Source organism: Palaemon carinicauda, chromosome 6 (genome assembly GCF_036898095.1).
Source record: "Palaemon carinicauda isolate YSFRI2023 chromosome 6, ASM3689809v2, whole genome shotgun sequence".
NCBI classification, from domain to species: Eukaryota; Metazoa; Arthropoda; class Malacostraca; order Decapoda; family Palaemonidae; genus Palaemon; species Palaemon carinicauda.
Genome location: NC_090730.1, coordinates 12,611,867 through 12,631,171, shown reverse-complemented (window position 1 = coordinate 12,631,171; position 19,305 = coordinate 12,611,867). Strand labels below are relative to the sequence as shown.

The following is a 19,305-nucleotide window of genomic DNA, read 5'->3' as shown; positions in this document are numbered from 1 at the left end:
TGTCATTTGTAACCCTATAATACGAGTTATTCCTCTTTTCATTATTCTATAAGTGTGGTCAATAAAAAAGAGAAAAATTAGTATCAGGGTTACGCCCATAAGAGTAGGCCTACGTATATATCGCTATAGGAAACAATTTGGACAGATAATTACAATAAATTTTAACTGTAGTTCCACAAACATATAGGCCTATCATTTGTCAAAATGTCCTCTTCACCTGTCTGGATGGAATACATACATAGAATACCATATATGAAATTTATAGCAATATAATTTGATTATAATCACGGTTGTTACAAGTTAAAGTTGTAAGCCTATATAGGGTCAAAAGAGAAGGGACGAAAAAATAAATTTAGCAGTAAAGAACGGCCTATAAAAGAGAAATATAATAAAATGAAAACATGTAAATAAGTACTGTACATAAAAAAATTGCAGTCATCCACAAAAGAATTTACAAAAGTAAGCAATGGACTATGTAAGATAAACAAAATTAATGTATGAAATAAATAAAAAAAAAAGTTGAAATTACTCAAACTAGGGTTAAGTTAAACGGAAAAAAACCTACCTTCGACCCATAGTTTTTGGACATCGGTGAGGAGCGTGGCACTCTTGAGGCCGACGCAAAAGGTGGCCAGAACGAGCAGGGCCACGAATAGCACTTTCCCCGCATGTCTCTGTGAGAATGTCCCCAGTTGCAGTAACTGGTATTGCAATTTGGTCCGAACCAAAGGGTCGCCCGACTACCGGTCGCTCTACCCTGGAAAGATCAAAAGGAAGGAATGAGGGTTTAGTCACAAGGCCTGGAAAGCAGGTCATTCTTATAGCTTGTAGTACACTCGCTCCAGTAACTATAGGTGGGAGTTATGATCGATAATTTCGGAATGGTTCGTTCAAGCTGTGATTTCTACTGAATGTTGATTGAAAGAAATCTCCTTTTCCAAAGCTTTTCGACAATTGACTCAAAATGCTTAACAGAAAGTATGCACTGATAGTTCTTGAAGCAAGTGTACAGTATAATGGCTAACTTATAAATTTAAAGTATAACTATCTCTCTCTCTCTCTCTCTCTCTCTCTCTCTCTCTATATATATATATATATATATGCTATGGATCATCAAGATTAGAGACCATGTACTTTAGACGGTGTTAAATGTAAAAATGCAAGCGTATGTACTCTTGTACTGGCTACATCTACTACACAAGAGAAGGCTGGATTTAGATTTATGAATTCGGGATATATGGCCCTGCACTGGGGCCTAGGAGACCATTCAGCTACACTATGAGAGAGAGAGAGAGAGAGAGAGAGAGAGAGAGAGATGACGGTGGTTTATGGAATCCTTCGAATGGATCCGACATTTTTCAATCCTTCGCCTATCTAATCTCTCCCCGCCACTCTGTTACTTCCTTATTCTCCATCAATTCTCCGTCCTATCATTCCTACCCCCGCATTCTCATCCTCTCCTAACCACTCCTATCTTCATCTTATCTCCCCGATGAAGGAATACCTCATTCCAAGGCCTCGTTTGAAAGTCCTTCATCCTCGCTAAACAACTGAACTACTCTTCGGAGCCCCACTTGAAGCGCCATTTTGTATTCCTTAAGTCAAGAGGAGGAGGGTTTTCCCCCACAGCCAAATTCTACCCTCTATATGGGTCGACAAATGGCGGAGTACTTCATATCTGTTCTTTTATATCTTAAAAAGGGAAAATGCAGAAACACATTTAATCTTAAAAGGGGGGAAAGAAACATATTTAATCTTAAAAGGGGGGAAAAGAAATATATTTAATCTTAGAAAAGGGAAAAGGCAGAAACATATTCAATCTTAAAAGGGGAAACCGAAAAAAAAAACATTCAATCTTAAAGGGGGAAAACGAAGAAACATTTAATCTTAAAAGGGGAAAACCGTAGAAATATTTAATTTTAAAAAGGGGGAAGAAACATATTTAATCTTAAAGGGGGGAAACCGAAGAAACACTTAATCTTAAAAGGAGGGGGGACGAAGAAAAATTTAATCTTAAAAGGGGGAAAACGAAGAAACATTTAATCTTAAAAGGGGGAAATCTCGAGTTAACTCTTCTACTGTTTTTTCTTAAGCGTGGGAAGTTCAAAGTTGGAGAATGGCATTTACGACCACAAAAATCATTATAATAATGGTAGCAATAATCATGTTAATTAATAATTATCGAGCTGTGGAAGTTCTCTCGTTAATCTTTTCGGATGTGCAAAGAATAATGTTATAGGTGTTCGATTTTATCGCCTTAAAGTCATCAATAATCATATTTTCACGTCGATCTCAGTCTATAGACTCATAAATTGATTACATAGATAATAGCGAATAATAATTAAAGCATTTAATGATTGACTGATTCCAATTGAGGAAGCTTGAAGTACCCATATCTTTTTTTTTTCTCTCTCTCTCTCTCTCGTATGTGACAGATTTACGCTTTAATGGTTTAATACATTTAAAGCGACTCTTGCTAAAACGAATTAAAATCCACATTTATTCACAAAAGGAAGATCTAAGTTTACGCTACAAATCCATCGATCACTTTTGCGATACATAACCGCGAAAGCGAAACCAAAGCGCAAAATAAATGTCCAAGGAAAAATGGGGATGAAATTCATAGCCTTTACAAGAAAAAAAAAATGGCCGTGGTTAATTCCCCTTATCATTCAAGTCTTCCGACTGTTTAGCCGGATAATGTTATTCCATAAACGTTCAGGAATTTATTACGTACGAAGTTACAATGAAATTTTTTTTTTCGCTTTCTGCAGAATGCCCGGACCTTGATCAATTCCAAGGATATTGTTCTGGACGCTACATTTTATTTTTCACCCGCTAAATCATCTAATCTTTACCCGGCTTCTGCGTATCTCCACATTTCTCGCCATCCAATTTCTCGAACTCCACGTAAAATACGCATACAACTTATCAAGGTTATTGCATAATTGCGTAGTATCTCTAGGCGTTCTACAGACCTGCAGTTCATTTACACATTCTGTTACCCTCAGAGGATCGGTATTTGCCTTCCTTAGGATGTTCCAGTTATTACACCAGTCTGATATAGGACTTTTGATCATGAACTTTATTAGATTAATGAAACTTGGGGCTATGATGACCCACCGTTGGGGCCGGGGAGACGAATGAGTGCAAAGGTGCAACTGGGGGGAAAAGGAAGGGACGTTTTACTTTCTTTATCGTTACTGAACTTTCAGCCATTTTCATTTGTAGACTTTCGCTTACTTCAAAAGTAGAATTTGGAATATTGGTCATAACATTATATAATAGGATATTACTTTCATTCCTCACTCAGAAGGATGCGGTACTATCGGCCCTTTGATCACCACAAAGTCCTGGATATAGTCAATGTAGTTGTTAGATATTTCAGACTTTCGTGTCTTATACCGGCAGATAGGCTGATTTCATCTCCGATCATATCTACAATGGTAGAATATGGGAATTTCGGTCATTTGTGTTTTGCGTCAATTAGTGACGTAGGATATAGATTTTTCGGTCATTTGAAATTTAGGATGTTAGACTTTTGGTTGTTTGATTTGTAAGATGTTAGACTTTTAGCCGTCTTATTTGTAGTGTTAAGACTGTCGGACACTCGATTAGTAGGATGTTACACTTATGGATGACACTTTTGATGGATGTTAGGCTTTCGAAATACAGATTTGTAACATGTTAAGACTTTCGAACGACAGATCTGTAGAATGTTAGACTTCCAGACGTCTGATTTTTAGGATATTAGACTTTCGACCGTCAGATCTGTGGGATGTTAGACTATCGGACGTCTGATCTGTAGGATGTTAAGACTTTCGGACATCTGATTTGTAGGATGTTAGACTCCCGCTCTTTCAATCACAAGGACCAAGGACTGTCGATGCGTTCATCAGTAGGATATGGTAGGCTACTTCCTGGTATTTCTTATTGAAGGCGTAGGACCTTAACGTTTCATTGGTAGGATTCTTGGGGTCTTCATCCTGCCCGCGCTGGACGCATGTATCCGCCATTTTGCAAATAGGACTTTCTGCCAATCTCTTATTGGAGACTTTTTGTATATTTAGAAATAGGGATGAGGGTCTTTCTGTCTATTCATATATAAGGTATTAGTTTGTCTTTTTAAAAGACTGGGGTGGGGGGGGGGGGTTAATTTGGTCTCTCATTACAGAGTAGAGAACTTTTCAGTTATGATATTAGTAAAACGAATGAATTTTGTCATTTTACGATTGAATTATGAGACTGTTTATCAGTTACGGGTAAAATATATACATTTTCTATTAGTTTCATTACAGGGTATAATAAAATATTTCAGATCAGCTATTAGTAAAACACATGAATTTTGTAATTTTACGATTGAATTATGAGACTTTATCAGTTACGGGTAAAATATATAAATTTTCTATTAGTTTTATTACAGGGTATAACAAAAATTTTCAGATCAGCTATTAGTAAAACACATGTTTGTCATTTTACGATTGAATTATGAGACTGTTTAATGGTTTAGCAGTTAAACATGTGAATTTTTTATTAGTTTATTGGTAAAATACTGAATTTTACAGTTAATTAGTTGAATATTGGAGGTTTCCTTAATTTGACAGAAAATCATGACTTTTTCTGGTTCTAATGAAAACACAAGATTTCCCAGTAACAAAGTAGAGAAAATTTCTGTTAAATTGTTAGTAATTAAGGAACTTTGTCATTATTCCTGGTAATATAAGACTTCCCTGTTATTTCTCTAAATGAATAAAGAATCTACTTCAGTTTGCATGTAAAATATTGGACGATACTGTCTGTATTTCAATTGAAATAGTCTTTAATATTATTTCCATACGAAGATAAGTAACTTGTTATTTTATATCATCTTATCGGCAAATTATGAGACCTCCCTCTTGCTTTCGAGGATAGCTGAATTTCTCTATCATTCCATTAATAACATGTGTATGTAAAACACATCTATATATAAATATATAAAAATACCTATACATATGTATACAAAGACAGGCATTCATATACAAACATGCATAATATATACATAGGCATATACATACGTGTACACATACTGGGTATACATATACACTCATACATAGACTTACATATAAATGATTTTTTTTACACATGATTAACATGTAGGCTATAAGGAGTTTGCAACTATCTATTGGTATCTGGCAATTTACTTACTTTCGAGTTCTCTAAGACTTAAAAATGACATGAGATTATGTTTTACGTTACTTTGGGATTGCTTGGGTCCTTTCAATTTTCCTTTCACAGGTTTCTCATTCTTTGGTAAGTGGAAATATGTAAAATAAATGACTTTCCTCACAGAAAAACTCCCAAACACAAATTCTAATCTATAGAAAGTTTTTTTTCTTAGTTTCTAACAATGCATCTCTTTGGTGTGGCATAGGCCTATAAGTGTTTTTTTTTTTTTTTTTTTTTTTTTGCATCAAAATAACCTCTACATCTCGATTCCAAAACTCGGGCATTAATATATCTAAGGTTCATTTTGCATTGTTTCAAATGACAAGAGATGACCTAGATAACATAATGAAATTTTGCAGCATTACAAACTTTTCTAATTATTCTTCCATATCTTAAGTCGACATAAGTGATGCTTGAACAAGCAAGATTAATACTATTAGAAGAAAAAGGAATAGCATTTTGTCTCAAGAAAAGTATTTGGTGAAGACTTTTTTAGTCTTTAGACTTTTTAAATAGGTAATAAATAATGGCTCGTGATAGCCTTGACCTAATATTATTCTGATTTTTACCATTTCACAATTTTACAAGATGTATCTTAGAAGTGATTAAATGTTATCTATCTAATTTTGCTTTTGTAACTAGTTTAAGTAGGCCTATACAATCCAGTTTAAAGCACAAATCAATTCTGGATGAAAATTTCAGTTTTTGAAAGTTTAGTTATTGTTTATTTCATGTTCATCAGTGATAGGTATTGTGCTTGACGATGATAACTGAAATAAAAGTACTTAGGATTATAACAAAGATACAACAGAAAAGTCATATACCCAATAACAATATAACTAAGAGAGAGAGAGAGAGAGAGAGAGAGAGAGAGAGAGATTACATCAATTTGACAGCTTTCAAAACTCCTATTACTTAGAAATCCTGAGAGAGAGAGAGAGAGAGAGAGAGAGAGAGAGGGAGAGAGAGAGAGATATTACATCAATTTGACAGCTTTCAAAACTCCTAATACTTAGAAATCCTGAGAGAGAGAGAGAGAGAGAGAGAGAGAGAGAGAGATGAGCTTACACTAATTTGACAGCTTTCAAAACTCTTAATGCTTAGAAATCCACCATCTAAAGAGGGCTTGACTACCATGCCTGGCTGACTGACACTTTACATCTCATGCTGTTTATGAATACATTACAAAGGGTAAAACAGACTCTGTGACCAACAATTCCTGATCATTAAACCAAAACTGATGCTGAAACACGGAATTGTTTCACCACCAAAGAAAGTCTCTCTCTCTCTCTCTCTCTCAAGTCAGTGGAATGATGAGACAAGAGTATGAATGAATGCTGCTTGTGGTTGTTGAGTAATGGAGAGAGAGAGAGAGAGAGAGAGAGAGAGAGAGAGAGGACGGGGAGGAGAGGGTATGTTACCGCTGGCGCCACAACATTCGCACAGATGAGTGAGTGTGTGTGTGGTGTGGAGAGTTAGGGAGAGAAGAGAGCCACTCTCTTCTCTTCTCTCTCCCTTTCTCTGTATTTCTTCTAACGTTTCATTCTACAGAGGGAACTTTTCATGAAATTAGAATGATTAAGTCTCCCAATAGACCCACTTGGCTCTCTATAGCTACGGTGTTTCGGAGCAAACAAACATATCTTGTTACTATTCTCAACAATAGACGAGCAATTCGTTTATTCCTCAGAGATCTTCAGCGAGTTCTTGAAAAAGCTTAATGTTGTGCCAGAGAGAAAAGGGAGAGATTGGTGGCACTTGGGTGGTGTTAGAGAGAGAGAGAGAGAGAGAGAGAGAGAGAGAGAGAGAGAGAGAGAGAGGAGAGGAGAGGAGAGAGAGAGAGAGAGAGAGAGAGTCCCCAGCCAAGGATGTGGATGATGATGCTGATCACCAAGATGGTGGTATTGGCCGAGGTTAGGGTTGAATGTATGGCGGCCTTGCTAGCTTGGCATTTACCTTGTTAATATGGGCGAGGGCGGTGCGGGCGTCTGCCCAGCTAGTTCTAGTACACAAGTCTTCATGCGGGCGGGACCCGGACGCCCACACCACGCCGCCCTCGCCAACACTTTCTTCGCCTCCCACGGCGATGGCCATGTCACACTACACAATTCACAGGAAAGCCGCCTTGCCAGTTGCGGCTGCACCTCCTTCGTTACCGAATACAGAAGGGGGCCAGCACGTTATAGCACCACGGGGGACGGTGGCCCCCATCCTTGCCACATCATCACACTTGGCACTCTCATACCACTGCACTCACAACACGTCGAACCGTACAACAAGAACAACCAGCGTCAACTAAACGTCGATTTTCCCCCACAACGTTGTCTTGTGGCCCCCATGATGAGAGAGGGCGGGACTTGAGTCAAATCCCGCCCCAATCTCAGCTCTCTATTGGCCAGTTCTCGTTGTCATGGCAACGGGGCCGCCTGATTGTGGGCCACCCACCTCGCGGCCGCACAAGTGGCACCACCAGAGGTACGATGATCGTCAAACGATCGCCATCGATAGACGCTATTTGCCTTTAATTCGTGATGCTGGCGCTATCCTATTGTCATGAACTCCAACCGTTGTATTACAAAATTGTTGGTGTGATCCCATGGTGGAGAGCAAAGATATCTCACCCTTGTAATAAATCTATTATATAAAATGAACCGGATGCTTTGGCCCAGAGCAGGCGCCTCAGACCCAACTGACAGAAACTCTGTTATAACCGTGTTTCCTTTTTCTTCAAATATTAGACTCAGGCGGCGAAAGAATAACTTCATTGTCAACGTATCGAAGACATGCAATGCTAAATTATCATGAAGCAAGTTCCCAAAGACCTTCGATCGCCGTAAGTCGGCGTAAATCGCTCTAGTAAGAGGGAGATTATGCACAAGCAAAGCGCCAGCACAACAGAATGAAACATTTAAAAGAGAGTGGGAGAGCGCGCGGCACAGTTCGTATCATTCCAATCATACTTCGATCTGCTCCTAAACACATTCCTCATTCCTTTCGCCCTGTCATCTAAATTAAAGCCCTTTTGATATTTCGGTGCTATCTTGGTCAGGGGCCCGCCAGCGGCGTCTAGGGGGTCCCTGGGAGTACGACGAACTTTCGTTAGTATTGGTAAAGTTGGCACCATCCCTCACGCCCTCCCTCTCCTCCCCACGTCCTTCCTGCCCCGACACCCCACCACCCATCACCTCTCAGACAGTGCCTGTGATATTAAGCAGCCTCCAAGGGCACTGCGCTACTGCCGTTGCATCTCCTTGCATCGCCAGATTGTTTAATGGAGGTCGCGCCGTCAGGGGTGGTCGTTGTACCTGGTTCGTAGGCTGACCGATAGAGAGAACAGTTCGTTTTAATAGGACCGAGTCTTAACGGGTTATACGTCACTTAAAACGACTTTTGGTTGCAAGAACCCGGTGGCCGTACGGGGAGGGAGAGAGAGAGAAAGGAAGAAGAAGAAGACGTGACTGAAACAGTTCGAGATGACTCATGTGTGTGTGAGAGAGAGAGAGAGAGAGAGAGAGAGAGAGAGAGAGTGAAATAGTTAAATGAGGAAGAAACTAAAATGTTTTGTTTCATCTCTCTCTCTCTCTCTCTCTCTCTCTCTCTCTCTCTCTCTCTCTCTCTCTCTCTCTCTCTCTCTCTCTCTCTGTGATATTTCAGAAAGAAGGCAAAACCTGCTTTTTAACTATTCCATTTAACACTCTCTCTCTCTCTCTCTCTCTCTCTCTCTCTCTCTCTCTCTCTCTCTCTCTCTCTCTCTCTTCAAGATTATCGCCTAAGAAAATGCAGAAATAATGTACAGTACAAAAAGATAAAAAAAAACAGTGTATTATAAAGCAAGAAACTATCACTTCATTTCGCTCGGTACTGACTTATGAAATACCTTTTTTTTTCTTTTAAGCTTTTTTTTTTCTTTTTAATAATATCGGTGGGTGTAGCGCTGGGAGGCTGCGTTATGGGTGGTCCGCTAGTGACATCTTCATCAACCTCATCAGCGTGTAGCCCTTGGGGCGCGGGGCACTAAGGTCCATTTCAGCCTGCGCCCGCCAGAGCCGATTGAGCTGTCTCAGGAGTGAGCACGGCAGGTCGACCTTGTGGCCCTGTGACTCAGGGTCTAGTTTACCTTGACTGAAGCCGCGGATTCCGATCCCTAGGTGTCCAGCTCCGAGTTTCTATTCGAGCTAATACGATACTCTGTGGGCCTCTTCTCGTCTTTCTTCTCTATTTTCTATTTCTCCATTCACCCCTAGTTCTTCTCGTTCTTATTCTCCTTCCTGCGTGCCATGTGGGTGATGAGGGTAAAGCGGTGGATGAAAAAGCCATCCAAGTCTTTTTCGGCTTATGGCGGATGCCATCCATCTCGAGAAATCAGCCTCGTACATTTGAGACCGAGAAGAAGACGCGTATTTAAAGTTAAACGATTCCAACAGCGATTCCATGAGAGAGAGAGAGAGAGAGAGAGAGAGAGAGAGAGAGAGAGAGAGAGAGAGAGGAGAGAGACCCTCCACGAAGCCGAAGAACGTAGCATATAGGTTCCTGAATGACACAAATGAATATTCTCTTTCCCAAGAACATGCCAGAAGTCAACTGGCAAACAAATATGGAGAACAATTAATCAAACGTTATTTCTCTTTCTCCCACTTAACAAATAAAGGGAAGAAGAAGAAGAAGAAGAAGAAGAAGAAGAAGACTTCAATGTCATCCTTAACAACTTAATTGGGATTCAAAAGAGGTTGGCGCAGATCTTGTTTATGGCGTCCATTGTCTTAAGTTCTCTTTGTCAAGTGTGATGAAATGGGCTTTTATAGACATTCCTAGTCATGCACAGGCGGTAATACCGAGAGAGAATGGTAATAATAATATTAATACTTGCAATAACGATTCATATAATCTTTGTTGAGCTTATGATTGCAGTTAAATGGGTGGCTGAAATAGGAATGAGGTATTATTATTATTATTATTATTATTATTATTATTATTATTATTATTATTATTATTATTATTATTATTATTGTATATGTATAATGTAAGCAGGATTGTCCCTTTTGATATATACTATCATTACCTCTAATACTGCTTACTACTACTAATGCTAAATCTATTACTACTGTTAATAATACTAAAAATAATAACTACTACCAAAATAATGAAAACAATACTAATAAGGATAATATTCAAAGACAGACAATACAAAAAAATACGTTAAAATCAAGTGGAGAAAATATATATTGATATAGAATTAATCATTGAGTTTAAATGTTCATAAAATCCACGATTATATTAATCAATTTTATCTTTTTCTACGTTTAGCTTTTTGCAAAACCAATAACCCCGAAGTACGATATTTATCTTAGTATAGTTGTCATATTAATTTTCATCATAATAACAGACATGAAAAAATTTAGATCATTATTTATCGTAAAACTAATTTCTAAATTGATTTTTCATAATGACTTACCACCTATGATTCATTATTCCTTTTGGCATGAAATCTTTATAGTCTTTATATTCTTCCCAGCTGTGTTTGAGAATAGTTAGAGTATATCATGCACGCTGGTTTGCAATACTAGCAATATGTTTGTTATTGTTTAGTGTGCAAGAAGAATACTGATCTTATGATAACTACTGAAGAGATTTTACAAGTTATTAACTAGAGACTGAAAAGAATATGGATCTTAAGATAACTACTGAAGAGATTTTCTGAGTTATTAACTAGTGTCTAAGAAGAATATGGATCGTAAGATAACTACTGAAGAGATTTTCTAAGTTATTAACTAGTGTCTAAAAAATATATTGATCTTATGATAACTACTGTAGAGATCTTCTAAGTTATTAACTAGTGTCTAAGAAGAATATGGATCTTAAGATAACTACTGAAGAGATTTTCTGAGTTATTAACTAGTGTCTTAGAAGAATATAGATCTTTAGATAACTACTGAAGAGATTTTCCAAGTTATTAACTAGTGTTTAAGAGGAATATGGATCGTAAGATATCTACTGAAGAGATTTTCTAAGTTATTGATTGCTGTCTAAGAAGTATATTGATCTTATGATAAATACTGAAGAGATTTTCTAAAACTATTTTGGAATATTAATATGATATGAGAAAGTACTTAGTAAAGATATTAATGAGTTTTATAAGCTGTAGGGAAGTACTTGGTACGATCTTATTGGAGTTTTATAATGAAGTTAGATATAACTTTATAAAACAAGAAATTTTTGGTAATTTGGATTTTTCTTAACTAAAACCCGAGTCCTTTGATAATGAGACTTTCTCATTATTAAAGGACATAGGAAAATGATAATGAAGATTGAATTGATGTATTGAAATTTTTGGCAATACTATGAGAATTTTCAAAGAACATAGCAAAAATTACTTTTTTAGAGCTGTAAAATTACCTTTTCAAAACTGTAAAATTACTTTTTTAAAGCTTGAAAATTACTTTTGCAAAGCTGTATTGAGGTTTTTAATAACATTAGAAATTTGATTATTGTTCATTTCGTGTTTTACAGCTAGATTCGAATCCATAAAAGATCCAGATTTTTTCTTTTTCAATAATTACACAAAAACTTTGATCGTCTAAGTTGCACATTGAGAACTTCATTTAACAAACATGAAATAGAATGAAAATTACGTCAATACTAAAAAGCTGCAAATTCTTATGTACAATTTTCAAAGAAATACCTTCGCTGAAGTCACAAGAGAAATAGGAGAGAACACTCAATGCTACAGTGCTAAAAATTCTCATCTAGCGTTTTCAAAGAAATACCTTCGATGAAACCACAAGAAAGATACAAGAGAAGATGAAGAGAAGATAGAGAGGCCTTTAATCCTAATCAAGACGCCAAAGAAGAAGAAACTTCGAGTCATATGGAAGAACAATGGCTCAACTAGGCAGAGGCTATGCCTATCGTCCCTCATTAAAATGGGAGAGAAGGGTAGGGGCCTGGGGTATGGGCCATGGGTATGGGCCCTGAGTATGGGCTTCTATGGGCGGGTATGGTCCCAGGGCAGAGGGACGTTTTAGGAGAATGCGGTGTGGCCATGGGGTATGCCGGTGTGTATTTGGTGGATGAGGACGGGTGTTTGGGAGGAGGAAATGTGAGGGTGGTGGTGGCCATAATAGGAGGGGGAGGGAGGAGGAGGAGGAAGCGAGTGCACTTGTGCCCTTGTTGCCCGCTCTGCGTTGATGAAGACATTAGCTCTGCCACACTGACCACGTTCGTTCGTTTGTTCGGGTCGCTCGTCCCACCTTGCTCTCTCTCTCTCTCTCTCTCTCTCTCTCTCTCTCTCTCTCTCTCTCTCTCTCTCTCTCTGTTTTTCCACTTGACTTCGTACCTTCCCATTTTAATCAGCGAAGTTGTTCGTTCACCTGGTGGTGGTGGTGGTGGTTCCCGTCTCCCTCTCCAGACTCCTGGAAGGGATGGGGGAGGGGAGGGGCTAGGGAACTCCCCACCCACCGCCTACCCTTACCTTCTAGATTTTTCGCCGTTTTTCATCGCAAAAAAATAAAAAAGTTAAATTATTCCGATGCGTAATGCGGTAAGTATTCAAACAATATTATCATATTAAATGAACGATACACAAAATTAAATTGTTCTTAAGAAATATGGAAATTAAATTCAATGCGAAGTTGATTCAGAACTAACAGACACCTCAAGAGACTTTGAGTTTGTTTCAAGAAACTTGACTGTTTGAGTTTTCTGGGGTCCTAACTTTGATTCAAGTAACTTGATTGATTGTTGTTTGAGTTTTTTTTGCATCCTGACATTGATTTAAGTAACTTTATTGATTAATGACATGCTGACACCTATTTAGGTGCTACTATAGCGTGAGGTCTACCGCCAAATGTCGCCTACCCAGGCGGAGGGTGAGGTCTACCACGCGACAAGCTTGGACCTTCCGCAACCTAATTGCCATAGGGTACCAGCATTCTACAGTGAACCACCAGCAATATTATGTGGATCCAGCGACAGGAGCACACACACAGGCAATTGAGCGATCGTGGTTGGACGCTAAAACGATGATTCTGAAGAGATTAATGCGAGGTGTTGGTCGTCAGCTGTTCCAGTCTCATCTTGATTATTTTTGCTGGAAGGTGATGAGAAAAAATTCCTATGATCTATTTGTGTCTTTCTTAGAAGATGTACGAAGTGTGTACCGCTAGGATAAATGTATGGAAATATATGATAACATGTTTATTTTTACCTTTATTCCTTTTTTTAATGTAATTAGAAATCCAATTATCTATCTAAGCCATTTCTAAGATATGTTTAAATTAAGTGTTTATTGCTTAAACAAATGTATGAAATGTGTTTTATCTATGAGAGAGGAATAATTTAGCAGTAGACCGATAACATGTTTATTTTTACCTTTGTTCCTTTTTTTTTAATGTAATTAGAAATCCAATTATCAATTTAAGTCATTTCTAATATATGTTTAAATTAAGTGTTTTTTTTTGTATTGCTAGAATAAATATGGAAATATATGATAACATGTTTATTTTTACCTTTATTAATTTTTTTTTTCAATGTAATTAAAATTCCAATTATCATTTTAAGACATTTCTAAAATATGTTTAAATTGAGTGTTTATTGCTTAAACAAATGTATGAAATGTGTTTTATCTATGAGGGACTAATAATTCAGTGGTAGACCTCACGCTATAGTGCTAACGGGAGGTAGACCTCACGCTATAGTGTGGTAGACCTCACGCTATAGTAGCACCCCTATTTAAGGAACTTGATTGAGTTTGAGTATTCTGGCGTCCTAACATTGATTTAAGTAACTTGATTGATTGAGTTTTTGAGTTTATGGGCGTCCTGACATTGATTTAAATAACTTTATTGATTGAGTTTTTGAGTTTTCTGGCGTCCTGACATTGATTTAAGTAACTTGATTGATTGAGTTTTTGAGTTTTCTGGTGTCGTGACATTGGCATAAGTTACTTGATTGATTGAGTTTTTGAGTTTTCTGGCGTCCTGACATTGATTTAAGTAACTTGATTGATTGAGTCTGAGTTTTTGGGCGTCTTGACATTGATTAAAGTAACTTGATTGATTGAGTTTTTGAGTTTTCTGGCGTCCTGACATTGATTCAAGTAACTTGATTGATTGAGTTTTTGAGTTTTCTGGCGTCCTGACATTGATTTAAGTAACTTGATTGATTGAGTTTGAGTTTTTGGGCGTCTTGACATTGATTTAAGTAACTTGATTGATTGAGTTTTTGAGTTTTCTGGCGTCCTGACATTGATTTAAGTAACTTGATTGATTGAGTTTGAGTTTTTGGGCGTCTTGACATTGATTTAAGTAACTTGATTGATTGAGTTTTTGAGTTTTCTGGCGTCCTGACATTGATTTAAGTAACTTGATTGATTGAGTTTGAGTACTCTGGCGTCTTGACATTGATTTAAGTAACTTGATTGATTGAGTTTTTGAGTTTTCTGGCGTCCTGACATTGATTTAAGTAACTTGATTGATTGAGTTTGAGTATTCTGGCGTCTTGACATTGATTTAAGTAACTTGATTGATTGAGTTTTTGAGTTTTCTGGCGTCCTGACATTGATTTAAGTAACTTTATTGATTGAGTTTTTGAGTTTTCTGGCGTCCTGACATTGATTTAAGTAACTTGATTGATTGAGTTTGAGTACTCTGGCGTCTTGACATTGATTTAAGTAACTTGATTGATTGAGTTTTTGAGTTTTCTGGCGTCTTGACATTGATTTAAGTAACTTGATTAATTGAGTTTGAGGTTTTGGGCGTCTTGACATTGATTTAAGTAACTTGATTGATTGAGTTTTTTAGTTTTCTGGCGTCTTGACATTGATTTAAGTAACTTGATTGATTGAGTTTTTGAGTTTTCTGGCGTCTTGACATTGATTTAAGTAACTTGATTGATTGAGTTTTTGAATTTTCTGGCGTCCTAACATTGACATAAGTAACTTGATTGATTGAGTTTTTGAGTTTTCTGGCGTCTTGACATTGATTTAAGTAACTTGATTGATTGAGTTTTTGAATTTTCTGGCGTCCTAACATTGACACAAGTAACTTGATTGATTGAGTTTTTGAGTTTTCTGGCGTCCTGACATTGACACAAGTAACTTGATTGATTGAGTTTAAGAGTTTTCTGGCGTCCTGACATTGACTCAAGTAACTTGATTGATTGAGTTTAAGAGTTTTCTGGCGTCCTGACATTGACTCAAGTAACTTGATTGATTGAGTTTAAGAGTTTTCTGGCGTCCTGACATTGATTCAAGTAACTTGATTGATTGAGTTTAAGAGTTTTCTGGCGTCCTGACATTGATTCAAGTAACTTGATTGATTGAGTTTAAGAGTTTTCTGGCGTCCTGACATTGATTCAAGTAACTTGATTGATTGAGTTTAAGAGTTTTCTGGCGTCCTGACATTGATTCAAGTAACTTGATTGATTGAGTTTAAGAGTTTTCTGGCGTCCTGACATTGATTCAAGTAACTTGATTGATTGAGTTTAAGAGTTTTCTGGCGTCCTGACATTGATTCAAGTAACTTGATTGATTGAGTTTTTGAGTTTTCTGGCGTCCTGACATTGATTCAAGTAACTTGATTGATTGAGTTTTTGAGTTTTCTGGCGTCCTGACATTGATTCAAGTAATTTGATTGATTGAGTTTATGAGTTTTCTGGCGTCCTGACATTGATTTAAGTAACTTGATTGATTGAGTTTTTGAGTTTTCTGGCGTCCTGACACCGATTTAAGTAACTTGATTGATTGAGTTTGAGTTTTCTGCCGTCCTGACATTGATTAAACTTCATTGATTGAGTTTGAGTTTTCTGGCGTCTTGTCATTGATTTAAGTAACTTGATTGATTGAGTTGCAGTTTTCTGACATCCTGACCTTGATTTAAGTTAATTGATTGATTGTTGTGGTTGAGTTTTCTGGCGTCTTGACACCGATTTAAATAACTTGATTCATTAAGTTTGAGTTTTTGGCGTCCTGACACCGATTCAAGTAACTTGATAGATCGATTTTGATTATTTTGGCATCCTGATATCGATATAACTTGGTTGATTGTTGTTTGAGTTTCCTGGCGTCCTGAGATTGTTTTAAGTAACTTGATTGATTGAGTTTGATTTTTTTGCCGTCCTGACATTGATTTAAATAACTTGATTGATTGAGTTTGAGTTTTCTGTCATCCTGGCCTTTAAGTAACTTCTATCATAAGGTAATAATCATTTAGCCATACGAGAAATGCTTATCATCCGATCTTTAACAAATATTATAAACTTTTGTCCATTTCCTTTGGTTAAGTTTACTCGAGCCGGATGGAAGTTATAAAAAAAAAAAATCTGCGTATTTTAAATACGCATAGGTTTTAAACCTGCTCTGTTTCTTTTGCGTATTATTATTATTATTATTATTATTATTATTATTATTATTATTATTATTATTATTATTATTATTATTACTTGCTAAGCTACAACCCTAGTTGGAAAAGCAGGATGCTATAAGCCCAGGGGCTCCAACAGGGAAAATAGCCTAGTGAGGAAAGGAAACAAGGAAAAATTAATTTTTGAGAAGAGTAATAATATATTGAAGGGTAGGCCTAATGAAGAACCTAATTTTTTATTTATGTGTCAGAAAGTCTTCTGCTTTTGTTATATGATACAATTAAGCAGCTAAGTGTCACTAAGAGATCAAAATCTACATTTCAATTGTTACTATACCATTCATCATTATTACAATTATTATAATAATTTGTGTTGTTGTTATAATACTGATAAGACAACTCTCAACCCTTGTTGGAAGACCATCTCTGAACGGAAAAAGGAACAGAATTAAAAAGTATATTATAAATTATGACTATGGATTTGATTTAACAAAAATAATTAATTTAAAGATATAGTTGTATCTACAAATAAAAAGAATTCATGAGACATCAGTTTAATCTCTGTACATATCAAGCTATTTATTTATTCAACAGCAGAATTTGGTGATAATAGTCGATTCATGCTTATAGATTATGAGATTGAATTTAATTACGAAAATAATGTTTAGAAATGAGTGTGTGAAACCACGTAGTAGGTTGCTCAAGGCACTTGCCACCAGTTGAGATATTACCGCTAGAGAGTTATTGGGTCCTTTGACTAGCCAGCTAGTACTACATTGGATACCTCTCCGATTACAGCTCATTTTTCCTTTGCCTACACATACACCGAATATTCTGGCTTATTCTTTACACATTCTCCTCATTCCTCATGCACCTGACAACATTAAGATAACCGAAAAATTCTTCATCACTCAAGGAGTTAACTACTGCACTGTAATTATTCAGTAACTAATTTCCACTTGGTAAAGGTAGAAGAGACTCTTTAGCTATGGTAAGTAGCCTTTCTAGGAGGAAGGAGGTCTCTCCAAAATCAAACCATTGTTCTCTAGTCTTGGGTAGTGCCATAGCCTCTGTACCATGGTTTTCCACTCTCTTGGGTTAGAGTTCTCTTGATTGAGGGTACACTCGAGCACACTATTCTATCTAATTTCTCTTCCTCTTGTTTTGTTAAAGTTGTTATAGTTTATATAGGAACTATTCATTTTAATGTTGTTACTGAACATAAACTATTTCATTTTTCCTTGATTTCTTTCCTCACTGGGCTATTTTCCCTGTTGGGGTTCCTTGGCTTATAACATCCTGCTTTTCCATCTACTGTTTTAGCTTAGCAAGTAATAATAATAATAATAATAATAATAATAATATATTTATATACCAAAGTTAGGAATTTTGGATATGTTTCAAGAAAGAATTTACTCGCATCAATTTAATCAGGAATAAATGCCAGATTTCAAGATTATTAAAGAAAATATTTATTCGATATTAGTGCATTTATAGCAAAATGATCCAATTAAGAACTTATGATAATCCATTTTCCCATGGCAGGATTTTATGAATTTCAAGACGAGAAGTTGTGGTAATAAAAATCTCAACTTATTTCAGATGACATTCAAGAGGTATCAATTTACAACAAAAACTTGATTTTATTATTATTATTATTATTATTATTATTATTATTATTATTATTATTATTATTATTATTATTATTATCATCATCATCAATATTATTGATGTTATTATTATTATTATTATTATTATTATTACTTGACATTTGACAGATTGACATTCTGTTTACTTAAACAAAGAATTTATGGCGTATTATTTTATCATATCTAACATGTATGTAGGCTACTGTAGTTATAGATAAATAAAATATTTACTTAATTTCTATACGATTTTTTATTGTTAATCAGAACAGGAAATATTTTGAAAATAGAGCAATAAATTTATACAGTTTTTCAAAAATTAATGTTTTTTTTTTAAAGTTTTCCAAATTGATTATTAACACAAAACATTCATCTTACGAGAAGCAATGTTATTTTCAACCATATTTGAATTTGGCATAGGGAAAAACGTAATCGTAATATAAATTTGATTATCATAATAAATAACTATAGTCTCTAGTTGAAACTTTTATCTTTCTAAAGGTACATTTGAAAAAAAAAATCTAAATTTGACTTCCTGATAAAATATCATGATGTTAATGTAATAAATGAAGTTATTCTCAGCCATTATCAACGACAATTGATACAAAAATAACTATGAGCGTTCCTCAAATGAATCTTTAAAAGCTGTTGTTAATGAGTGTCAAATAACATATTTGAAGCGTAGCAAAGATAAAGAAAGAACAAGAGAAGACATATGTTTGCTCTCTCTCTCTCTCTCTCTCTCTCTCTCTCTCTCTCTCTCTCTCTCTCTCTCTCTCTCTCTCTCTCTCTCTCTCTCTCATAAGCACTCCTATTGATATGAATTATGTGGTGCTAACACCGCGGATCAAAGGATAATCCGGTAATATTTTTCGGCTTGCAAGCTATCGTATTATTACCAGCGGTGCAGATTTCAAAAGTATCTCTTTCTTACTCATGGATGGGGCCGTGTTGATGATGATTTGGGGAGGGATGGGGTGGGGTGGGGTTGCAAGAAGAAACCATCTTATGAAAGAGCTACTTCATTGACTTTATATGATACCAATTTGCATCTTCACTAATGGCAGTTTCTTTACGAAAGCTCTATCATTGCCATA

The 19,305-nt window shown here is 36.1% G+C and overlaps 1 protein-coding gene across 1 annotated transcript; it reads right to left on the bottom strand.

The window, feature by feature from the left end:
- Positions 1 to 352: 352 nt before the first annotated feature.
- LOC137642867 (uncharacterized) lies at positions 353 to 7,493 on the bottom strand. The gene is made up of 3 exons (XM_068375736.1): positions 7,162 to 7,493; positions 566 to 757; positions 353 to 370 (listed from the first exon to the last, which is right to left on the bottom strand). The coding sequence occupies exons 1-3, from the start codon at positions 7,297 to 7,299 to the stop codon at positions 353 to 355; spliced, it is 348 nt and encodes a 115-aa protein (XP_068231837.1). The 5' UTR covers positions 7,300 to 7,493.
- Positions 7,494 to 19,305: the final 11,812 nt, after the last annotated feature.